The 24426-nt window shown below is 43.1% G+C and overlaps 3 protein-coding genes across 3 annotated transcripts in view; 1 reads left to right on the plus strand and 2 right to left on the minus strand.

Annotated features, from left to right (window-relative positions):
* Positions 1–5984, minus strand: part of LOC115180514 (LHFPL tetraspan subfamily member 3 protein-like) — a 30904-nt gene extending 24920 nt beyond the window's left edge. Inside the window, exon 1 of the mRNA XM_029742664.1 lies at positions 4894–5984. Coding sequence (XP_029598524.1) covers positions 4894–5323 — 430 coding nt within the window. The 5' untranslated portion in view covers positions 5324–5984. The remainder of the gene's footprint in view (positions 1–4893) is intronic.
* A 2666-nt stretch (positions 5985–8650) lies between these two features.
* On the plus strand, positions 8651–15910 carry orc5 (origin recognition complex, subunit 5). Its single transcript, XM_029742150.1, has 14 exons — positions 8651–8760; positions 8982–9156; positions 10105–10383; positions 10574–10648; positions 11276–11387; positions 11859–11989; positions 12537–12585; positions 12768–12858; positions 13041–13096; positions 13469–13581; positions 13895–13942; positions 14033–14143; positions 15053–15165; positions 15468–15910. Exons 2-14 carry the CDS (start codon positions 9043–9045, stop codon positions 15511–15513), a joined length of 1338 nt encoding a protein of 445 aa, XP_029598010.1. The 5' UTR covers positions 8651–8760; positions 8982–9042; the 3' UTR covers positions 15514–15910.
* Positions 15911–16887: 977 nt separating this feature from the next.
* guca1aa (guanylate cyclase activator 1Aa) lies at positions 16888–22643 on the minus strand. Its single transcript, XM_029742151.1, has 4 exons — positions 22260–22643; positions 18424–18573; positions 18240–18333; positions 16888–18129 (listed from the first exon to the last, which is right to left on the minus strand). The coding sequence occupies exons 1-4, from the start codon at positions 22455–22457 to the stop codon at positions 18002–18004; spliced, it is 570 nt and encodes a 189-aa protein (XP_029598011.1). The 5' UTR covers positions 22458–22643; the 3' UTR covers positions 16888–18001.
* Positions 22644–24426: the final 1783 nt, after the last annotated feature.

A 24426-nucleotide genomic window follows, 5' to 3' on the forward strand; every position in this document is an offset into this window, starting at 1 on the left:
TCTCTGATCTGTGGAGTGTGCTGTGGGAGAGTCTCTGATCTGTGGAGTATGCTGTGGGAGAGTCTCTGATCTGTGGAGTATGCTGTGGGAGAGTCTCTGATCTGTGGAGTATGCTGTGGGAGAGTCTCTGATCTGTGGAGTATGCTGTGGGAGAGTCTCTGATCTGCGGAGTATGCTGTGGGAGTCTCAATGGGCTTCCAAAGAGCTGGAGTAGTGAGCCGGCTTTCATCAGCCCCATTCACAACTCCTCTTGATGTCCCACCACACTACTACTGCTGTCCTCTAAAACTCTGACTAATGGCGCTAGAGTGAGTGTGTGTGTGTGTGTGTGTGTGTGTGTGTGTGTGTGTGTAACTGGGACTCCCGTTTGGTCATGTTACATCATCTCCCTAATCATCTCAGGCCCAGCCAGCCAGTCCATCACGTTACCACTGACCGGAAGGATAAGAGCTGGTTGATGTCATTAGCTATTGACTTTAGTGGTACTATGACACACAGCAACTGCCCACTGGCTAAGTGCACAACATTGTAAAGTTGTGAGTGGAGAAGGAGGCTAAGCTCTCATTTATGGCAGGTCATATTCAGTTCAGAAAGACATTGGTGAAATATGTAGCCTGGTCCCAGATCTGTCTGGGCCCGAGCTTGAACTTCTAATGGCATGGCTTTCTTCCTGACCTCATCTCTTGATAGTACTTTTCAGCATCAATATTTTAACTCTTCTTCTCTCTGTTTTTTTCTCCAAATCCTTCTTTCTGACCATCACTTTCCATGTTCTTTAATGTGCTTTTATCTTTTCCTCCCTGCTGGTCTTCATCCCCTCCCTTAGTTGACATCTCTTATCCACCTCCTCTCTTTCCCCCAACAAGGCACCATGTGATGTCTCTCACTTGCCTCTATTTTAAAGAAATGTGAGAAATGGAGAGCCACACTGTGCAAAGATCCCCAACAGCAACAGTACTGTATGAGTGCTGAACAGACTGTGTGTATTTAAATGCCAAATCATGCAATCTCATGCATAGGCACGAGGTGGCCCAATCCACAGACTGAGGGGTTGTGACAGACACCTATGATAAATTAAAGACACGGTAAAGAGAGCACACACACGCAGACACGCACACACTTGAATAAATAGACAAATAAACAGTACTGCCTGTAAGCAGCAGAGGAGCCAGACGGTGACAGCAGCTGTCTCCCATTAGAGGAGCTTTGTGCTGTTCTGCACAGAAACCTCTGGATCAATAAACCATGAGCAACCAAATGGGCCTTTTAATGTTTGATGCTAATGCCAGCTTCCGTCTCAGGGGGCCCATTGGACCAGTACTGATTGCAGCAATGTGCGGCCACTTACCCGTATGGGCAGCCTAGTAGTCCAAACAGAGCCAGGAAACAGGTCATTGAAATGCCTACACAACACACTCAAGAGCCCCCCTGGTTCCTTTGTTTGCTTGTGGAAGCCATATCCAAACTGAGCATGGAGCCCCTGCTGAATACATGAATGATAATCACCTTCCTGTGTGTTCAGGAATTTGCCTTGGTGAGGGTCTGAAATAGGGATGGTCAGCGGAGTTTTTGTTTCCATCCAGGATGGCGAGCCGAGCACCAATCTGCTACCCCACTAGAGCCAGACAGGCAGGCATTGTCATGCTGCCAGAGCCGACCCATCACATCCTCCACTAGAGTGGAGAAGCGCCTGGCATTTGGTGGAAGTTGTCACAGGATGAGTGTGATTATCATCGACCGACCATGCAGTGTGGTTGTCATGGAGGGGGCTGCCTGTCAGTCTTAGTTTGGGAGTTAATTGGTCCGCAGTGAGCGGGGTAGTCAAGGTGACGCAAGGGGGGAGAGAGGGAGGATGGAGGGAGGCAGGGCAGGGCAGATGGTCCAGCTGCTCCAGTTTGCAGGCAGCTACTGGGCTGAGTGCAGACTGGGCATGTCTACCTGAGAAGTGCAGTGCGCAGTGGGCCAGTTTAGCAGATTATTCAACAGTGTTAATCGTAGTAAGGAGACTTCTTCAGGTTTTGCTGCAGCCTGCAGGGGTGGGAACATGTCAGTTGGTTTCATGTACATTTCCTTGAAAAACACACCTGCACAGAAGCAGACATTTAGAGAGCACTGTTCTAGGGTTGCTGGTCAAATGCCTGCAGGTGGATTGTTCTCATCAGATGTTCAGCCTCTCCTCTGCTTTTAAGGAGAGGTGCCTCTTCGCTATCTGCCGTCTTTGACAGACACAACAGCCAGTAACTCCTGGATAGAAGTCTGACTACACTGAGCCTAGAAGGATTTGACAATCATACCTGGGATCTGTGGCTGCAATGAGAAAATAAAAAGTACAATATATTTCCAATTACTACTCCCCAGGAACGTCTTAATAGCCAATTTCACAGTGACCTCAACATGACATATCTGAGAGAAGGAGAACGGAGAGAGAGAGAGAGAGAGAGAGAGAGAGAGTCAGTGAGTGAGTTGAATGAGGCAGCGACTGCCTGAATGCTGATGATACATGTCATTGCCATGAGCAAAGTGCTGTGATGGATCAATAAAAGACAAGGAAGCAATGAGCAGCCAATAGGCCCAGAGCACTCAGACCTCTCATTGTCATCGCCAATGTTGACTCCTCACCACACAGCACTCCATAAAACCACGCTCTGCAGCCTTACGGCAGTGTGGTACACTGTGATGCCATATTTCTTGACAGAGCCTTTGGGACACACACACACACACACACACACACACACACACACACACACACACACACACACACACACACACACACACACACACACAGACTGTTGAGTTCATAAAACATATTTGTCACCTGTATTTTTGGAGAATCTCATTGGTGAAAAGGCCCCATTACTTGGCAGAGATCATTAAAAAAAAATCTTAATTTACATTTTGTAAATATTTACAATATGTTTAGTAAAGTGTGTTTTCTGGCATCATACAGGCCGTGTTAGTCAGTTTGTTGATCACCCCCTGTATAGTCTGAACATGATCAGATCTGTACCGTATTATGAAGACCGTATCCAGAACATCTGAGTAGGACTGCTGATCTAGGATCTGTCCATATAATCATACTCATTATGATCTAAAATGCTAAACTGATCCTAGATCGGCACTCCTACTCAGAGATGATTTTGTGGATATGGGCTCTTCCCTGTGAGGGAGGGGAACCAACCAAGTGGTTTCCACTGAGGGAGAAGCAGTGTCTTTCTTTCATGTGGAAAAACAAGGTGAGGATATGAACACCCAGGCTGTGCTCATTGGGCAGGGCTTCTGTTTTAACTCAGTCTGGGACGAGAACGCTGTGGAGTCCTCCGGATAATCTCCATGCTGGTGTTTATGTTCAACATGGATTTACAGCGAGGCTCCTGCAGCTATACAGACGGATGGTGTTGTGGGTCTCAGACCAACATCTGGCAAGCATCATTAACACCATTCAGAATTTCTTTTTATCAGTGGTTTGTGTTACTTGTTACAGAGATGAGTTGAAGGATCATTGCCTTTGATTGATCACTGGTTGATTGTATACACCCGCTTTAAAGCCACAATCTGGAGTCTGTGTGCATTCTTTACCAGCTTAAATTCTGCAAAGTAACTTTCACTGTGATGCTTGTTTACAAGCTTGGGTAAATTCTGATGTAAGAGAGCATCACATGCAGACTACACCACGGGAGTGCGTCCGCATGCCACTGGGATTTTATCTATCTGACAAGATGCAATCATGACATGTAGGTTAAAACTCAAATCAACTGTGCATCAATTACATTCATTTTGGGTGGGTCGAAACACATGAAACATTAATGGATATTTAGCTGGGAGATTAACATTGGGTTGTTATTTTACCTAACATTCATATGGTTCTCTTTTAAGATGGTTCTTTGTAGAATTTTGACCTGGAGTCATACATAATCTTGTGTTTTTCTACTCCAAGGATTCATCTACAGATAAAATGGGAAACCTAGTTAGTGTTTAGTTATCTTTAATGAATCTCTTATCGTGTGTTTTTCAAGCGTCTATGTGGGTTTGTATCTTCCTGATATACAATAAGGAGGGGACCTGCAGCACCTGGAGCATCCCAAATAGAGCCAAGTCTGCGCTTGACACCTGCGTGTGTAAATGTATTTTTGCAAGGCTTGTACACGCAACTTGGCCGGTGTGGTTTGCGTGTCCGGCTGTATTTATTGTGGTTGTCTTTGCTCCATTAATATGTGTTTTAAAGATAGTGCGACATTGTATGATGATTTAAGACAGATAAACAAACATGGCTGTCATCTGCAAGGAGCTTTTGCTCATTTTATAGAAATATTTTTGCTTAACCTACCTACTTAACCCCCGACATACACTTCTTATCAAACTGATGTCAAGTATAACACTATCAACCACACTTAAAGCTAGAATCCTTCATTTAAACAATAGCAAAGGGCATCCCCGCCCGTTCTGCAAAAACATATAAGGGATTGGGCTGGAGAAATGGAACCACTCTAAAATTCATAGACAGAGCTATAGATGCAAGGACTAACCACCAATGATATCGAATCCATAGTTTTAACCATGTTTTAGGCCATACCGTGTTTGTTTACATTTCCGTTGTTTACAAACACTGGAGTAAAACAAGCTTATATTTAGGGTTCTGATGGGGCACGACAGTTGAACTAAACTCATGAGGCATTTATCAGTTATATTCTTCAACAATCAATTGGCAGTTTATAATTTACAAGTCCACGAATGGATGTAGCAACTAAGGATTCTAGCTTTAACACAGAGTTATAATTGTTTCTACCTGGCTGATTGAACAGCTGGAATACAGAGATTTCTCTCTGGTTGTAGAACTGCTGAAGTTCTGAACTCCTTCACCCTTCAAGGAATCAATATGCAGACGGGGGAACTTACCCGCAGCCAGTTGCATCCAGCCGCAGATCTTGTAGACCGTGCCTGTGCTGCAGAAGAAGAAGAGCGTGAAGCAGCCGATGCACCCGATGACCAGCGCCATGGACATCCCGATGAAGAAGGACGCGGCTTTGAAGGCGCCGGAGGGGATGGTGCTGAACTCCATGAAGCTGCCCTGGCACGTCAGGTCCCGGGACAGCCCGTTTCCGATGCAGTAGTGGAAGAGGCCGAAGTAGCCGGCCTGCGGCGTGTCCATCCCGTCTCCGATCCAGTAGGGCTGGATGAAGCACACTACGTTGACTATAGCGAAGAGGATGGTGAAGATGCCCCACAGAACCCCGATAGCGCGGGAGTTCCTCACGTAGTTGGTCTGGTAGATTTTGGCAGCCTCGGAAGCGGGAAGCATGGTTGTAGGAGCCCCAGGCACCATCATTCAGTCTCTAAAGGTTTTTATATTTACGAACTGTTCACACACAGAGCTTTAATCAAGCACAAAGCACATCCCGGCCGCGTCAAAGTGACACGATCTCCCAGAATAAACTGCTCCCTGCAGAGCGAGTGTTTAGCCTACTGGATATTACTAAAGCCTCGCAGCTTGCAATGTGCTTGTGTCCGCCACCGTTTTTCTTGTCTTTATTGAATGGTAGGCTGGGTATCCGAGAGATATTACGATTAATACTGAGGAGGAATCTTCTGAATGAATGATCACTGAGATAACAGCATGTAATAATCACCGGGTGTTAATTCGAAACGGACATGTATTTAGCAAATACTCTACAGCCATGGTAGGCTAAACAAACATCCTACGGTCAGAACTGCATTCGATTGAGGGCGCACAGAGATGAATAATCCATGAAAAATGCTAAAGTCCACCGAGAGCGGCTGAGATCCCCCTTCACAGACGCGGCTACAACCTCATCTTCCACCGAATACCAATGTTGCTGAGGTGGAGGAGGTGCATTTAACTGAGATGATGAAGTCGCGAGTGTTGACAATCTGCTCACTGTGCATCATGTGCTCTGCGTCCATATTTGACCAAAGAACACCTGTATTCCAGACAGGCGCAGTCCGACTGCCACAACCGAAAGACCTATCAAAACCCCTCTGATAAAGCACCATGCGCAATACAGCCTATCACCTTATCCCACTCTCATGCCCCAGTGCAATGATGGAATAGGAGACATCTAAAATAAAATCGTTAAATCTAAAAAGCAACACTCGTATTTGATTTAGTCTAGATTGGCTCTGACTCGTGAGGCAGAATATTGAAGTCTCAGCTCTCTCTCTCCACGTCGCCTCTCTCTCGGTGTTGAACTATGTCCACCGAAATAGGATGGCTTCTGTAGCAAAACAAGACGCGCTGGTATTTAGCGCAGTGAACAAGTACACATCAACAAAAAGGGCAGGCTATAAAACTCAACCCTGCGACATGGCATTTTATCACAAAGTCATGATAAAGGCTAATTGGCTAAACTTAATCATGATTGCAATAACTAGGTAATCACTATAAATGCATCACCTGTTTGATAGCCTACTCCAAGTCTCCAACTTTGTGTGCTATGCAGTGGGCAACAGTATGCACAGTACTCAGTGGTACGGTTGACTTGATGCTCTTCTTGTTGATCACTTGATGATTCTGAAGTGGATTCGACTGCTCTGCCAGTACCTTCTCTCGGTGCAGTCTATTCTTATTCAGGATTAGCCTTCTCAAAGCTGCATGTGGCATATTCCTCCCCTTGGCACGGTAGAGGTAGCCTATTGGTCTAACAAGAAAAACAAACAACATGTACACAGGCAGGAAAGCATTTTATGTTCATTATTTAGGAGAAGACATGTGGTTACAATTATTTTGAAACTGAGAAAATAACTTTATATTTACAGTAGCATACCTATGAGTTTATGAATGGTGTAAGACATATTTAATCATTCTCAATGTGAAAAAACAAAACAAAGAAATTAAACTTCATAGCTGTAAAAGACAAGGAGCCCATCCACACAGACTCTGAGCAAAGTGTGTGTTCAGGTTTCTTAGATGGGTGACCCGTTGAGAATCATGAAAACTATGAAACCTTGTGCTAGAATGTCTGTCATCCTGTCAGTTATAATTCAGCAATCTAACTTTGTGTTAAAAGGAAGTTATTGTCAGTTAAAAAAATATAACCATATAAACATGTATTTCTCGAAAATCAAATGTGGTACGGCTGTCAGAATGATCGGACCAACGCGCAGCATGGTTTTAGTTCTACATCTTTTTATTTATAGTGAAACGTTGCAATACACCAAATACTAGAAATACAAAAACCAACAAACCGTGATGCAGAGAGGTAAAACACACTACTCAAAATTAACAACCCACAAACCCAAAAGGAAAAACCCCCTACATAAATATGATCTCCAATTAGAGACAACGAGAACCGGCTGCCTCTAATTGGAGATCATCCCAATAACCCCAACATAGAAATAGAAAACTAGAAAACCCACATAGAAATAGAAAACAAGAAAACCAACCAAACACCCCCTGTCACGCCCTGACCCATCTACTACAGAAAATGACCTCTTACAAGGGTCAGGACGTGACACACTGGGACCTTTTTCAGCTACAAAAATGCACAAAATAAACCTTTAATTAATTTCCTTCATTCGATATTCTAACATATATTGAAATATGTTGTTGTAGTTGTTCATAACATCTCAAAATAAATTCTAGAGGCTATATATCACGTAAACAGCATAGGATGATGGTGGAAGGAATTGGAGGAAAATAACAAGGGTAAGGATGGATAGAAAGAAAGGACCATGACATGTAAGAAAGAGAGAATAGAAAAATGTATGATTTTTTTTACGAATGTATGAAAAGGGACAGCATTTGGGGAATAATAGAGGTGTTCCAGGATCAATTAAAAGGTGTGCAGACTCATTTTTGTTAGATTTTTACCAAGAGGTTGGAATCTCCCCAAATCAATATTCAAATGGCATGGGGTGAGTCTAGTATAAGGTTACTGTCACAAAATGGTGAAAACTTGAGCGTGTTTTATACAGTATATAGGCCTAAGCCTCTACAAAGTCATATAAATGATTTCACAACAAGTGCCAGGTGAAGTGGGACATTAATGCATTTCTAATGAGAAAATGTTGTCCCACCTCATCTACTAACGAGCCTGCAGTGTCCCACTGTAAACGCTATATCAGCTTTTCCCACCAGGCCGCCGATACAGATCTGTATAGGGTTGCAAAGCTACCGGTAATTTACCAACATCAACATCTTCGGTAATTTGGGTACTTAACAGGTAATCTATTACAGTCTATGGTAACTGGTAATTTAGGACTATACTTGAATAACTATTTAAAAAATGTATTCATATATAGTATTCCATTTGTATTAATTTGTCCATATTGTGGGGCTTCTAGTGGAAAGACCATATGTTCAAGAAAAAATTGCCTAATTAAACTAATGAAAAAAGCATCAACAATGGCATTATTTTCCAAAACATTTACAACAAATAAGTGTGTAAAAACATATAAAGGTTATTTCATGCTAAAACCCTCATATTAAACACCAATGGTATTCAGTAAACTGGTGGTTTATTTAAGTGATAATGCCCGAGAAGCCGGTGTTTGAACATTTTTGCAATAAAACGAAATGTCCTCAATTAAATCACTCGCTTTCATACATCCAAAACATCGCAAATAGGGGTGATGGCATTTGGTGATAGAAAACTACAACTCCCAGAGTCAACTGCTTTAACCTGGCGGTGATTGGCTTGTTATGAAACAGGAAATTGTGACGCACCATTTGGAGACGCGGGAAACTCTTGACATGTATACAGGGATGTTGGATACGGCTAATTTCACTGCATGAACTCAAACCAGGTAACGTTTTTCAGTATGCTTGCAGTAACAAAATATTAACTTTCAACAACTAAACATTACCCTTGAGTTTCCACGAGAGCTACACTGTTGTTGTCAGTTGAGTTAGCTAGCACTGCTGCAGAGGAAGGAAGGCAAAGACAGACAATTTGCACAATGCACTGCTAACGTTAGTTTGTGAAGAGTTACCTTGTTCTGTAACCGTCTCTTTATCTCTATTACAGGCCAAACTACTTTAAGTCATACACTTTACGGTTCGGTGTGTGTCTAAAAGCAGCCTAAACAATGGCAGCACAACTTCAGCACCTAGGGTATGAGGATAAAAAGTTGCAGCGCGTGATGGAGAGGGTGCCTTGCAGAGATGTCCAGGCGAGCACGCTGCTGGCGTTGATGGGAGAGGTCTGTCTGATTTGAAACATTGTAACATCAAGTTCCTTATGGTAAACAGTTAAATAAAACAACAGAGGGATGCTATGTTAGTTAGCTGGCTATGACTATCCAACACTGGAACTCTTCCAAGTCAAGGTAAGCTTTAGGTTTTACTAATTTATTGCCATCGGGGGCGTCAGTTTAACTGCTACACTGCTTACATTGTACTGCATGATTGTAGCAGGGTTACTCACTTGTTAGTTCTATTAGCTATGTTGACTATGATGGTACTTTAGCTAATATGGTGGCAATGATGTAGGCTGTGTGTAGCGGTTATGAAAGGGTTTGGCTCGGACAGTTTTTTCCGCCTGGTCTCAGACAGCTGATGTGTTTTGCGTTGAAGTCCACAAGCAAAGGGAAAATGTGAGCGGAGGAAAGCACGAGAAGGAATACAACGTAGCTGCTATGAAAGGGAACTATGTTAACGTGTGATCAGGGGTGTATTCATTCCGATGATTCTGTTGAAAAACGTTTCTTAAACTGATGGAAACGGGGATAAACATGCATGTATTTGTCCAATAGAAACACTTGTTTGGACTAATGATTACACCCTAGTTCAATGAGCTAGATGCAATATTGAATGTGTCACTGTCTGTCACCTCAAAATGTTCTCTTGAACTGTGTGCATCTACTTTGTAAACTTTCATTCATATGCTAGATTGTAGCAACCTCATGATGGGTAATGGGAAAATTCTAGTATCATGTAGTAGCCTAAACCTATCGATGTTACATTGAACTGGGTGAATGGAATATGAATGACAAACATCCAATATGCTGTAATAGAAATAAGGCCATGCTCATAAATCATCCTTCATCTTAAACACCACCCATCGCCACTATTAAATAATACATTTAAAATGTTTTCTTGCCCAAATATGAGTCATTGTATTCACACTTTAATACATTTTGTGCCTACAGCCAGAGCAATGCAGCTACCCTTCCATTTTCATTTATGGTCATCGTGCCACAGGAAAAAGCCATGTGATGCACACCTTGCTGAAGGAACTGGAGCTTCCCTATGCCACAGTGAGCTGTGTGGAATGTGTCTCTGTAGGACTGCTGTTTGAGCAGGTTCTCCTCTCCCTCTTTGGCTCCGACTCTGCCTCCCTACTGTCCCGCAGTCCCTCCCTGTCAGACTTCGTACGAGTCTACAAACAACTGTGTGTCCAGGCCTCAGCCAAGCAGACACGATACATTGTGAGTACAAACCACCCTCACCTGTGATATTCCTGCTTGATAATCCACTTCTTTTAAAAATTGCATCCTCAGTTACAATGCAGATTCTCTTTCTGATGAAGTATAGCATGAATTGTTATAAAGCATAATTTGTGGTATATAATGTATGATGAAACAGTTACAGTGACCTCTGCTGTGTGTATCTGGGTAGGTGCTGGACCGGGCTGAGCTCCTTAGAAATATGGAAACCAATCTCCTCCCTGCCTTCTTGCGCCTTCAGGAACTGGTAAGAGTCATGTTACCTGTTGAGCATACTACCTCATTAAGTTGCAGACAGACCGTGACTGATGGATGGTGAACTAGCGCAGAAGGGTCCCTTTTTGATAGATAAGCTTGAATTGAAGGAGGCACTCGAATAAGTGCTTTGAAAGGCAGAGATGAGGAAGAATGACAATCATTCTTGATAATCATTCTTTGCATATTAATTCTGAACATCAAAAATGCAGTTAGACGACCAGAATGTTTTGGTTTAGTTTTTAAAGCTGAATGCCTCCTGTTTTTATCTTGGTAGAAGTGTTTTAAACAGCTGTGTGAATGGCATGTAGCTAGTGCAGTCACGGTGACAGATGTGCAGTCACGGTGACAGATGCACCTTTTGAGGTGATAATCCGAAGCAGTATTGTAATGTGAAGTGTTGGTAGAATGCACTTGGACAGCTGTCTTCATAACTGTCCTCCCTCTTTAGTTTACTCCGGTTTGAAGGAGGAAAACACATCGCCTTGCATTGATGTTGTAAAGGTGTTGTTGACTACCAACATAGTTGTATTCTTTGTGAATCCACAATGCAATGCCAAATAACTGATCTGTGATCAGATTTTGTACCTCTACGTAAGTGACACTGTTTCTCTGGCAGGTTGAGGACAATGTGACGGTGATCCTGCTCAGTGAGATAGTATGGGATAAGTTCCGACCCAACACTGGCTGCTTTGAACCACTGCTGCTCCACTTCCCTGACTACAGTAAAGGTACAGCTGTCAACAGACAAGCATCTATGGCCTTTAGCATTGAATTAGGTACAGATGGATTAGTGGCAGTGGAGGCTGCTGAGGGGAGGACGGCTCATAATAATGGCTGGAACGGTGCAAATGAAATGGCAACAAACACATAAAAACCATGCATTTGATACCATTCCACTGATTCTGCTCCAGTCATTACCTTAAGCCCGTCCTCCCCAATTAAGGTGCCACCAACCTCCTGTGATTAGTGAGAACTCTTTGTACCTGTGGTTTTGCACCAACACATGAGAAGTGACTGTGACAGAACACAGCAAACAAAGGCATCCGGTCGAGATAATTAACACTTAGGATTTAATCAATGTTTGAAAAAATGTATGAGTTCCTGTACATAAAATGACAAAAATCGTGTATGAGGGAGTCTTTGTGTGTGACTTCATTTGAGGCAGGCGTTGACTGTGTGTGTGTGTTGTCCCTGTGCAGGGGAGCTGCAGCAGATCCTGTCTGAGGACAGCCACCCATCCTACTCCCCAGAGCTCTACTCAGCCTTCATCAACATCCTACTGGGAGTCTTCTACTCTGTCTGCAGGGACCTCCGAGAGCTCAGACACCTGGTCAGTTACACACACTCATAGTAACACTGAACTCTCACACACATGCTCACACATTCAGACCACACTCAGTAAGGACACAGACACACTCAAAGTAACTCTCAACTAGCTGTTAACACTCTCCGTCATAACACGCTCTGAGAGCCCAGACAAAGAACTAGCCCTTGCACCTCTCTCTAGATGTGTCTTGATGCCCCCTTGTCAGTCTGAAATAAATGTATGGCTTGCACACTTATCCAGTCCTTTAAGATGTATTCTGGGGGCTTAAAGAAGTGTCAATAGCTTGGTGCAAGGGGTTCATTTCAGATTAGGCAACAGTTTGCTCTGAAAACTTTACACACACTCTTCATGCTACCCTTTGAGGATTCAGTATGAGTTTGTTTCCAGGCTATCCATCACAAGTTTATTTAGTCCACTTGAGTTACTACTTTTAAGGATTGGGATTTTCTTTGATATGCAGAATTTTAATAATGATACAACTTTGGCAGACATGTTTACATTCGCATAGGACTTGTTGTCCTTTCATATTTTTAATTCTCCTTTCAAACAGGCTGCCCTCAATTTCTCTAAATTCGTTGAACCTTTGGAGCAAGGCAAAGGTAATATATTCATATTTCTAGAACCGTAACCACATCAATATTTAAATGACTTCGCTGTCTTCCCTTAGTCTCTCTCTCTGTACTTTAATTTGATGATGGATTCCTTTCATGTCACCCTAACTCTAGCTTGTCTCTCAGATTATCAATGTTTAAATTCCACCCTTCATTTTCTCTGCCCTCAGTGAAAGAGGGTGACACTCACAAGCTGTGGAGGAACATCGAGCCTCACCTGAAGAAGGCCATGCAGACGGTGTACCTGCGAGAGGTGTCCAGGTCTGTCTGTGTACATCTGCCTCAGCCAAAGATGATCGACTCCCATTGATTTAGCTTCCGTGACCGACCTCCTTCTCTCATGGACTGATGACAAACGGGCTTTATTACACAACAGCGGCTCAGTGCTGCTGGCTCTGTAATAGTGGTGTGTCCCCTGACTTTGTCATGTCTCTTCTGCTCAGTGTGCAGTGGGAGCAACAGCTGCAGATGGAGGAGAAGGAGGCAGGAGCCGTGAGAGGTAGGCAAGGAGAAGTGTGGACACACAGATACACACAGATACATAGGCACGCGTGCACTGGGAACAAGACCGGTGGAAATAACCTAGTTAGAATCTAGTGACCAGGACCAGTTCAGACCCCAGCTATCTCCTCCTTTGTGTTGCTGCTTGTCCCCAGCCTGAGAGGGAGTTCAGGGGAGTGGACCCTCTAAACTACCCCTATGTTTATCCCTGAATGGAGGGCCCACTCCAGACTCATTGGTATTAGATACCCAGACAGTGGAAACAACAGCAGATGATTCTCTCGTCTCCTATCCACAAGCCATCTGTAGATGATGCTGTTGTACATGTTTCCCAGGTAATGACATTGAGAGCTTCCTCTGCCTTTCTCAGGTCTGTCTGCTCATGCCCATGTGGAGCTGCCTTACTACTCCAAGTTCCTGCTGATAGCTGCGTATCTGGCCTCCTACAACCCTGCTCGCACTGACAAACGCTTCTTCCTCAAGGTACCTGCTCTCTCCTCAGCACCTGAACCTCATTCTCCTCAGCACCTGAACCTCATTCACCTCACCGTCTCAAAAGCTAGACACGTGATTGTCAAGTCATGGTTGGAATAGGAGTCAGTTGTTAAACATCAATGCTACCTGCTATTCACCAACTCTGTTTGCCTGCTACTTTGCCTACTCATATTTATAGATCAGCTTTAATATTGCAGATGGATTGTAGTTTCTATCAATGTAATTGTTTGCATAATTTCCCCCCATCCTTGTGTGTGTTTTTTAGTTATTGGTGATTGTATGATTCTCTCTTGCCCAACAGCACCATGGCAAAATAAAAAAGACCAACTTTTTGAAGAAACATGAAAAGGTGATTATCTTTAGCTGAAGCTGTTGTACTATTCTTTAGGTTTAGTCAATGAGATGTTCTACCTAGTGAATTCACCTCCTTCCCATTCAGACCAGTAATCACCTGCTGGGGCCCAAGCCGTTCCCTCTGGACCGTCTCCTGGCCATCTTCTACAGTGTGGTGGACAGCAGAGTGGCCCCCACTGCCAGTGTTTTCAGTCAGGTCAGCTGAGACACTCATGCTTTCTGCAGTGTCATCCAAGGGATAATAAAAATAAAAAAAAATGTAACCTTTATTTTGACAGGGAGTCATGCTGAGATCAAGGACTCTTACATATGAGCCCTGTATCAAACATACACATCAATATACACTATACACATGAATATACACATCAATACATGAAAAGTAAAACGCAATCATAAATACTGAACAAAAATATAAATGCAACATTCAAAGATTTTGCAGAGTTTCAGTTCATATAAGGAAATCAATCAATTGAAATATATTCATTAGGCCCTTATCTATGGATCTCACATGACTAGGAAGGGGAGCGACATAGGCCCACCTACTTGGGAGCCGGGCCCACCCACTGGTGACCCAGGCTTGGCCAATCAGAATGAGTTTTCCCCACAAAAGGGCTTTATTACATATAGAAATACTCCTCAGTACCCCCCCCATGATCCTGCAGGTGAAGAAGCTGGATGTGGAGGTCCTGGGCAGGAAAGATTTCTGGAACATTTCTAGGATCTTTTATTTCAGCTCATGAAACCAACACTACATGTTGCGTTTTATATTTTTGTTCAGTATAAAACAAATTCATTCTTCAGTGAAAAGGTCAGCTCTGACTCTGAACTGGGATCATGGAAAATGATGTAGCAATGTTATTTAGTGGAATTCCTGGAATAGTCCTGTGATGGTAGTATTAGTGTATGATTGGATGATTCTTATTCTAATTCACCAGCTGTCCCCTTGGCTAGATTATTTCAACCCCTGAACTGCTCTTGAATTGATGTGTGGTATGGGCTAAATGTGAAGTGATTTTAAAATGATTTGATCTCCAGTCTGAATTCTCTATTTGTGTAAAGCCAAATGAAACATGGTTGATGACAAGCCCTCATACCCCCTGCCCAGATCTCCTCCCTGGTGACCCTTCAGCTGTTGAATCAGGTGGGCCACGATGACCAGCTGGATGCGCCCAAGTACAAATGTGCCGTCTCTCTGGACTTCATCCTCGCCATCTCCAGGTGTGAATGTTACTGTTGTCTTTAGTGCAGGGCTCTCCAACCCTGTTCCTGGAGACATACCCTCCTGTAGGTGTTCGCTACAACCCCAGTTGAAACTGACCTCTTTCGGTTCATCAGCTAATTATTAGAACCTGGTGTGCTAGATGAGGGTTGGAGGGAACCTACAGGAGGGTAGCTCACCAGGAACAAGGTCAGGGAGCCCTGCTTTAGTGTTTTCACCACAGATCTGTTTTACTGCTAGACATTTCTATTTTTAGAATATCAGATGCTGACTTTTGTGACCCCCTGCTCTTAATTTCCAGGACTGTGAGCTTTGACATGGTAAAGTACCTGTATGACTTCCTCTAGCCATGGTGGTGTAAGGGAGAGGAATTCACCTGGACTCTGATGGAATGGAATGTACTGGTGGACGTTGGACAAACATGAGCAGAAAGGTTGGAGATGCCTCGGTTGTTTGGACTCCTCACTGTGTGTGCACTGTGCAGGACCAGAGGACTATGGAATCATTAGCCCTATGCTTTACTGCCCCCTGGTGACTGACTGGAACCACTGTCAGACACCAGCATCTGCAGCGTTGTGAATGTTCTGCATTGTGAATGCGCCTATTTGATTGTGGTGAACAAACAATAGAGAACATTCATATTTTACTGGATTCACAGGAGCCCTTTGGACACCTTGGGGTTTTGGTGGACTTCAATATTATTTTTCAATACTTCAAAATAAAATGTCCCTGTTAAAATTAAAAGGTTTCATTATTGTGACAGGATTCTCTCCATAGTCTGACATCTACAGCTACGCACAATAAGAACCTGGTAGAATGACAGATTCATCGAAGACTTCTTTTAAGGTACAAAATGTAGGGCATAAAATGTAATATTTCTACGTTTCCTTCTCTCTGATTCTAGATCTTGCGTTCCCATAAAGTCAAATTGTCCCATTAATTTCTCTGTTGGCGTAAATGGCTGTGCTGATAGTATGAAATAAGGTTGCCACAAAAATCGTGTAAATAACAATTATGGACAATAATCGTGAACACGAAAGAAACATCTTCTTGAAACCTTCATTTTAAGGGGGGGTCCACTTTATTTACAAGTAGATATAAACAAGTTTACCCAATAGCAGTTTTAAATTTTTACATGAGGGTAAAGTTGGTCATCATTTTACGAGCAGAACGAGAGGAGAAACTTTCTTTCCAAGTGGTCAAACCCATTCATTTTTGAGACGTGGTTGTCACCAAAGCTGTGTTGTATTCTTCAGGTATGTCATGGCTATTTTCAAAGATTCGGTATAATACATTAAAAGCGCGAAACACTTTTTGAACAAAAATGACTGACAATATCCATGGCCGTTTTCATGACAATGAATCGTTACCCAAAATTCCATAATGGTCAAAGCCCCATGCACTACGTAGTCTCTGCTTCCCTTTAAGCTATATGTGGTTTTTAAACATGCTGCGGACTGTCAGACTGCCCTGATCAGCGTCGCTTTTTCCAGATTCGTTCAGATCCATGTAAGTGCGGCGTAACACTTTTGTAGTGCTTTTTGGATGGATGTTACCATGGAAATGGGTCCTGGTTGTCATGGCAACCGTACTGGCGCAGTCTGCCTTGTGACTCACCTCCCTGTCTCCCTCATTATGCCACAGAGGCTGTAATGTCTGTGAGGCATTTTGATTTCTAAAACAATAGTGAGCAATTAAAGCTGTGGAGTGTGATGAAAATATAACAGATTTCAATCTTTATTTGACGATTATATACTAGAGCAATTTTTGGGTAAAACATTTTTTTCCTACAGAATGCAGAAGGTTAGCGGGCTATGGATCTATATAAAGGTCATTCTAATGCCATCTAGGTGAGCGCATTGATCATTCATGTATAATGTCTCACACACTCACAGAAACACAAACACATTTGCATAATTTATTTTTTACACTTTACTGTCTTGTTGGGTTGTGTTAAGATATTCCTTCGATTGAAGTCCTGAAAATGCTGACTTTAATTTCCGAACAACTGGGGCCAGTGCTATGTTAAAACATGCTGGTCTTATTTTTTACAAAGTGCGTTTTGTGACAAGTATCAAAGTTATTGAGATCCCTAACTTGTGGAAGTACCTGTTTTTCCTGAGGAACTGGACCGTTTAGTCATGGCACAGAATAAACTTGGGTTCTAGTCATATTTGAGCTGACAACTGATTGTACTGGGAGGAAAGTGGGTGAATTATAACTTCCTCCAATAGAACCCGGACGCACAGTCATAGAGAGGAACAACTCAACTGAGTTTGGTTCTAAAGATAGATTGAGACGTCATTATCGATGTGATTTGGAAATGATAATTACGCTACAGGAATCTGTCTCTGAGGTGGGTGAGGGATTTAAACAAATATATATTTATTTCTTTGTCAGGAATGCATGGGTTATAATGGGTAATCACCACCTTGGGTAGTCACCACTCCACTCCCTCCACCCTCCTCTTTATCCTCCACCCTCCTTATGTTATGACCTAGTTGGGTCTCCGGTTCAGCTGACGGTGTGAGAAATCTCTCATCATATAGACCTCTCTCAGATTTAGATCATGCTCAAGGGCACTAACCAGCCAGTGATGGTTGACTGAGTCATTTGTATGCAGGCAAAGGGCATTTTCCATCGTCATTCAACCTCTTGTGAATTCCGACAACAAAGAATGCATTCAAAGCATGGCCCTTCAGCATTGCTAAGATAAAGATTGTCTTTATACAAATCTGGGCTAGGTCTTTTGAGGGCTCGTGGCTCAGTTCCTATGTGACCCTTCGGCAGTCTATTACAATGGAGAGTGGAGATGGAGGCGTCTGAGGGCAGACTCTAAACACTGTGCCTCCGATTGTGGATCATGGCGACTATGTGGGTGAGATCCAAGGTCTTCATCATCACTTCCATGAAGTCTTCGTCAGTGTGAGCCCCTGCCACAAACTCCTCCAAAGACAGCTCCCCTGATGGGTAGAAGGTAGAAGACAAGGTCAAGAGATTGTTAGCCTGAAATGGAAAGGGACAGAACTTGCAATCCTACAAGTCTATGACAAAAAAAGAAGTGGACACTCGCCATCTCCGTTGACGTCTATCTTGTCAAACACCCGGTTGGTGAACTCCTCTGCATCAACTTCCTGGTTTTCGTTCCCATTGATTGCACGGATAGCCTGAAGAAGAGAAAAGCGAGTTAGCCTGCATGCCTTTGTGTGATACAGATTCCATTATACAGCACTGCCTATCTGGACTGGTCTCTATACCTTTATGATGTTTAGCAGCTCACTTCGATCAATGCACCCGTTGCCGTCCACATCATACAGCTTAAAGTACCAGCGGAGCTTATGTTCCATTTTACCCCTCATCACCAGACTCAGAGCAGCCACATACTCCAAGAAGTCTATGTAGCCATCCTGTAAAAAGGAAAGTGTGTTAGTCTCTTTTTACCATCTCAGATTATCTCAGTCATCTCCTCAAGATGTAGGTGATCATGTTCTGCTTAGTTATCATCCCTGATAATGGATATTCTATGTATAATCGCTGTGGGATTATCTCCACACTGATCTGTGCCAAGGCCGTGGCAAGACATACAGATGTAGGATCTTAATTTGATCACCCTGTTGCAAGTTAACTTTCCTGCAATGTAGGACATTTTAAAACCTGTAGTGTATTTGAGGTTTAAAAATTTCTGACTTGATTCTCTTATATAAAAATATATCAACCCCTTCAAAGAAATTCCATTAATTATAATCCACGTAATAATTCACTTTTCCTGTTACTATAGGATTATTTTCCTGCTGTAGAAAACTGGCTCACATTAAGATCCTACAAAATGGCTTGGCAGCATTAGTGCCCTCTGGGTCAACCCAAATGAGTCGCACTTCCCTCAGCTTTACACTGACACCCTCACTTCACTATGCCTGTGTTTACACAGGCAGCCCAATTCTGATATTTTTTTCACTAATTGGTCTCTGACCAATCAGATAAATTCTGAAAAAGAGCTGGTCTCTGACCAAATCAAAAAAATGTAGTCACATGCAGATGTTAATGCAAGTGTAGCGAAATGCTTGTGCTTCTAATTCCGACCATGCAGTAATATCTAACAAGTAATCTAATAATTTCACAAAAACTACCTTATACACACAAGTGTAAAGGAATGAATAAGAATATGTACATATAAATATATGGATGAGCGATGGCCGAACGGCATAGGCAAGATGCAGTAGATGGTATAGAGTACAGTATATACATATGAGATGAGTAATGTAGGGTATGTAAACATATAAAGTGGCATTGTTTAAAGTGACTAGTGATACATTTATTACATCCAATTTTTAATTATTAAAGTGGCTAGAGATGAGTCAGTATGTTGGCAGCAGCCACTCAATGTTAGTGATGACTGTTTAACAGTCTGATGGCCTTGAGATAGCTGTTTTTCAGTCTCTCGGTCCCGGCTTTGATGCATCTGTACTGACCTCGCCTTCTGGATGATAGCGGGGTGAACAGGCAGTGGCTCGGGTGGTTGTTGTCCTTGATGATCTTTTTGGCCTTCCTGTGACATCGGGTGGTGTAGGTGCCCTGGAGGGCAGGTAGTTTGCGCCCGGTGATGCGTTCGGCAGACCTCACTACCCTCTGGAGAGCTTTACGGTTGTGGACGGAGCGGTTGCCGTACCAGGTGGTGATGCAGCCCGACAGGATGCTCTCGATTGTGCATCTGTAAAAGTTTGTGTTTTTGGTGACAAGCCAAATTTCTTCAGCCTCCTGAGGTTGAAGAGGCGCTGTTGCGCCTTCTTCACCACGCTGTCTGTGTGGGTGGACCATTACAGTTTGTCCCTGATGTGTACGCCGAGGAACTTAACTCTCCACCTTCTCCACTACTGTCTCGTCGATGTGGATAGGGGGCTGCTCCCTCTGCTGTTTCCTGAAGTCCAGGATCATCTCCTTTGTTTTGTTGACGTTGAGTGTGAGGTTATTTTCCTGACACCACACTCCGAGGGCCCTCACCTCCTCCCTGTAGGCCGTCTCGTCGTTGTTGGTAATCAAGCCTACCGCTGTAGTGTCGTCTGCAAACTTGATGATTGAGTTGGAGGCGTGCATGGCCACGCAGTCATGGGTGAACAGGGAGTACAGGAGAGGGCTGAGAACACACCCTTGTGGGGCCCCAGTGTTGAGGATCAGTGGGGTGGAGCTGTTGTTTCCTACCCTCACCATCTGGGGGCGTCCCATCAGAAAGTCCAGGACCCAGTTGCACAGGGCGGGGTCGAGACCCAGGGTCTCAAGCTTAATGATGAGTTTGGAGGGTACTATGGTGTTAAATGCTGAGCTTTAGTCGATGAACAGCATTCTTACATAGGTATTCCTCTTGTCCAGATGGGTTAGGGCAGTGTGATTGCGTAGTCTGTGGACCTATTGCGGAGGTAAGCAAATTGGAGTGGGTCTAGGGTGTCAGGTAGGTGATATGAGCCTTGACTAGTCTCTCAAAGCACTTCATGATGACGGAAGTGAGTGCTACGGGGCGATAGTCATTTAGCTCAGTTACCTTAGCTTTCTTGGGAACAGGAACAATGGTGTCCCTCTTGAAGCATGTGGGAACAGCAGACTGAGATAGGGATTGATTGAATATGTCCGTAAACACACCAGCCAGCTGGTCTGCGCATGCTCTGAGGATGCGGCCGGGGATGCCGTCTGAGCCGGCAGCCTTGCGAGGGTTAACGCGTTTAAATGTTTTTCTTACGTTGGCTGCGGTGAAGGAGAGCCCACAGGTTTTGGTAGCGGGCTGTGTCAGTGGCACTGTATTGTCCTCAAAGCGAGCAAAGAAGCTGTTTAGTTTGTCTGGGAGCAAGACATCGGGGTCCGCGACGGGACTGGTTTTCTTTTTGTAGTCCGTGATTGACTGTAGACCCTGCCACATACCTCTCGTGTCTGAGCCGTTGAATAGCAACTCTACAATCAGATCAGCTCTGAAAAAGAGCTGATGTGATTGGTCAAAAAAATACCAGTTAGTGGAAAAAAGATCAGAATTGGGCTGCCTGGTTAAACGTAGCCAACGTGCACAATCTAAGATTGTCATACTGCACTTCCTAATCAGCATCCAGGATTCTAACAACCGTTTTGTAACATAATTACCAGCCTTGTTCACTGCACTGTCCTGAAGATCTGCAAATAGCAGTTAGTCACATAGTTCTGTCCCCAGGGAATAGTACCATGGTACCAACCTCACCAGCTACACTCATAAAACTACTAGCTACTTACAAAAATGGGAAACTCAAAACACATAAAGGTCTGATCTGGCACACAGCTCTTGAGATCTGGACATTCCTTAGGCTTCAATGTGATAAAATGGAGATTCAAGAAATTTATTTTTAGTGAACATTCAATATTCTTATCACTTTAACCAACTGTTCACATGCATCATGTTCTGCCATTAAACTTTCACATAAGCTATCACTAATTAAAGCCAGCTTTCTCTGATGCTGAAATAATTAAATTGATTCTTAAATCAACCAGAAAGTACTGGAGAATACCAGAACCTGGTGCTGTCTTTCTAAAGAGAAAAATAGCAGATAAACTCAGACCGCACTCCTACCACAGAGATATTGACAACTTGTCTCTCATGATAATCCTCATACTAAATCGCATATGAATCCAATCCAAGCCTATTATAATCAAAGGTGACAGGGTTACTAAATATAGTTCTGTAAATTGAACCTTTAATACTTGTGAGACGATTAGCTTCTTCAAACTCATCTGGAAGACTAGTCTAAACAAAACCTTTGGATTCAAGAGATTCCCTATGTTTTACTGTGGATTCTTGCTGGTTTAAGATGCACACTTTTTAAAATGTACTTTAGCTTTTGGAAAATGGCGAACTAGGGTTCTTATTTGAGTAGAGGCATTATGATATTACTATATATTTAGGTGCACTTGTAATTAGTGCATAGATTCTACAATACAGCCAATCATATCCTAAGGTGTCCCTTTCACCATTTTGAGTGTGCCTGAGGCATTCCTACTTTGACATATAAATGTAAAGCCCATTTTAGCCTATAGCATCCCCTTTGCAAGTAGCCTCGGTTCAATGAATTCCGCATAGTCTTACCTTGTTCATATCGAACGTGCGGAACATCTGCTCGATGTAGGCGTTGGCCTCAGCATCCAGTCCCCGGAGCCCAAAGAACTGCTTGAACTCATGCAGGGTGAGCTGACCCGAAGGACACTCGGTCATGAACTTCTTATACCAGAGGTGCTTCTCCACGGCCTGGAGATCTTCCACGGTGGATCCTGTAGAGTTACCCATGTCTGTAGAGTCGACTGACTGTGTTGTGATGGCTGGAGCCTATAGAAGTGTTGAGAGCCCTATTGGTCCGCCTTAAGAGCCCTATTGGTCTACTGTGAAGCGGAGGGTATCGCTCTTCACAGTCACACAACGATGGGACCTGGGGAGGAGGTGGGCACCGGCCAGGGCTTTTGAATCAGGTCGGACAGGCCACACCCTGTTGTGTTTTCCTTGTCTCTAGTTGGCTGTAACCCAGGAGCAGCAGCTGATGAAGGGCATAAGGTCCCATTGGAGGAAAGGAGGACTGTACACTGTCCACCAACCATGGGACAGGGATGCTGACTAACACCTTGGTATTCTCCTCCCAAACTGATACGTACTATTTAACGGCCCAGTGCAGTCAGAACGTGAGAGATAGATAGATAGATAGATAGAGATATATATATATAAAAATAATCAGTTGAAGTCGGAAGTTTACATACACTTAGGTTGGAGTCATTAAAACTAGTTTTTCAACCACTCCACACATTTCTTGTTAACAAACTATAGTTTTGGCAAGTCTGTTGTGTCATGCACAAAGTAGATGTCCTAAGTAATTTGTCCAACAATTGTTTACAGACAGATTATTTCACTTATAATTCACTGTATCACAATTCCAGTGGGTCAGAAATGTACATAGACTGTGCCTTTAAACAGCTTGGAAAATTCCAGAAAATGACATCATGGCTTTAGAAACTTCTGATAGCCTAATTGACATAATTTTTGTCAATTGGAGGTGTACCTGTGGATGTATTTCAAGGTCTACCTTCAAACTCAGTGCCTCTTTGCTTGACATCATGGGAAAAATCAAAGGAAATCAGCCAAGACCCCAGAAAAGAAATCGTAGACCTCCACAAGTCTGGTTCATCCTTGGGAGCAATTTCCAAACGCCTGAAGGTACCACGTTCATCTGTACAAACAATAGTACGCAAGTATTAACACCATGGGACCACGCAGCCGTCATACCGCTCAGGAAGGAGACGCGTTTTGTCTCCTAGAGATGAACGAACTTTGGTGCGAAAAGTGCAAATCAATCCCAGAACAACAGCAAAGGACCTTGTGAAGATGCTGGAGGAAATAGGTACAAAAGTATCAATATCCACAGTAAAACGAGTCCTATATCGACATAAACTGAATGGCCGCTCAGCAAGGAAGTTGCCACTGCTCCAAAACCACCATACAAAAGTCAGACTATGGTTTGCAACTACACATGGGGACAAAGATTGTACTTTGAATGTCCTCTGGTCTGATGAAACAAATATAGATAGAACTGTTTGGCCATAATGACCATCATTATGTTTGGAGGAAAACGATGCTTGCAAGCCGAAGAACACCATCCCAACCGTGAAGCAAATTAATTACTTAAAAATCATACAATGTGATTTTCTGGATTTTTTGTTTTAGGTTCCGTATCTCACAGTTGAAGTGTACCTATGATAAAAATTACAGACCTCTACATGCTTTGTAAGTAGGAAAACCTGCAAAATCGGCAGTGTATCAAATACTTGTTCTCCCCACTGTATTTCCACACTGAGGTTGGAATAATACTGTGAAAATGATAATGCCTTTTTAGTATAAGAGCTGTTTGAAAAGGCTGCCTGAAATGTCAGCCTGTTTTGGTGGGATGGAGTTTTGGCCCGCCTGGTGACATCACCAAGCTGTAAATGATTTAATAGACCAATAAGAGTTCAAAACCTAATTTTCAGTTTTCCCCTCCCCACTCAGACAACTCCCAGACAGTCCTAACAAAATTCTTGCTTGAGAAATTGCTCTTTGCTGAAAAGCTATTTTTGTTTCTTTTTGACAATTTTAGTTGAAAACAGTCACAATAAGCTACTTAATTGTTACCTAGAAATGATTTGATATTGAGATACAAATTACACATTGGACCTTTCATTTTTTGGGGTTGTATGTTCTTTACTATTTATATTTCGAATGCTAAGGGAGGACA

This window comes from Salmo trutta, chromosome 40, assembly GCF_901001165.1.
Source record: "Salmo trutta chromosome 40, fSalTru1.1, whole genome shotgun sequence".
Taxonomy (NCBI): domain Eukaryota; kingdom Metazoa; phylum Chordata; class Actinopteri; order Salmoniformes; family Salmonidae; genus Salmo; species Salmo trutta.

Excerpts from the sequence above, each read along its gene's own strand:
- orc5 (XM_029742150.1), top strand. The coding sequence starts at position 9,043 with ATGGCAGCACAACTTCAGCACCTAGGGTATGAGGATAAAAAGTTGCAG. Across the intron at positions 11,990-12,536 it reads TCCGAGAGCTCAGACACCTG|GCTGCCCTCAATTTCTCTAA; the intron begins GTCAGTTACACA and ends CCTTTCAAACAG. Across the intron at positions 13,097-13,468 it reads GGAGGCAGGAGCCGTGAGAG|GTCTGTCTGCTCATGCCCAT; the intron begins GTAGGCAAGGAG and ends TGCCTTTCTCAG.
- guca1aa (XM_029742151.1), bottom strand. The coding sequence starts at position 22,457 with ATGGGTAACTCTACAGGATCCACCGTGGAAGATCTCCAGGCCGTGGAG. Across the intron at positions 18,574-22,259 it reads GCACGTTCGATATGAACAAG|GATGGCTACATAGACTTCTT; the intron begins GTAAGACTATGC and ends TCCTTTTTACAG. Across the intron at positions 18,130-18,239 it reads GATAGACGTCAACGGAGATG|GGGAGCTGTCTTTGGAGGAG; the intron begins GCGAGTGTCCAC and ends TCTACCCATCAG.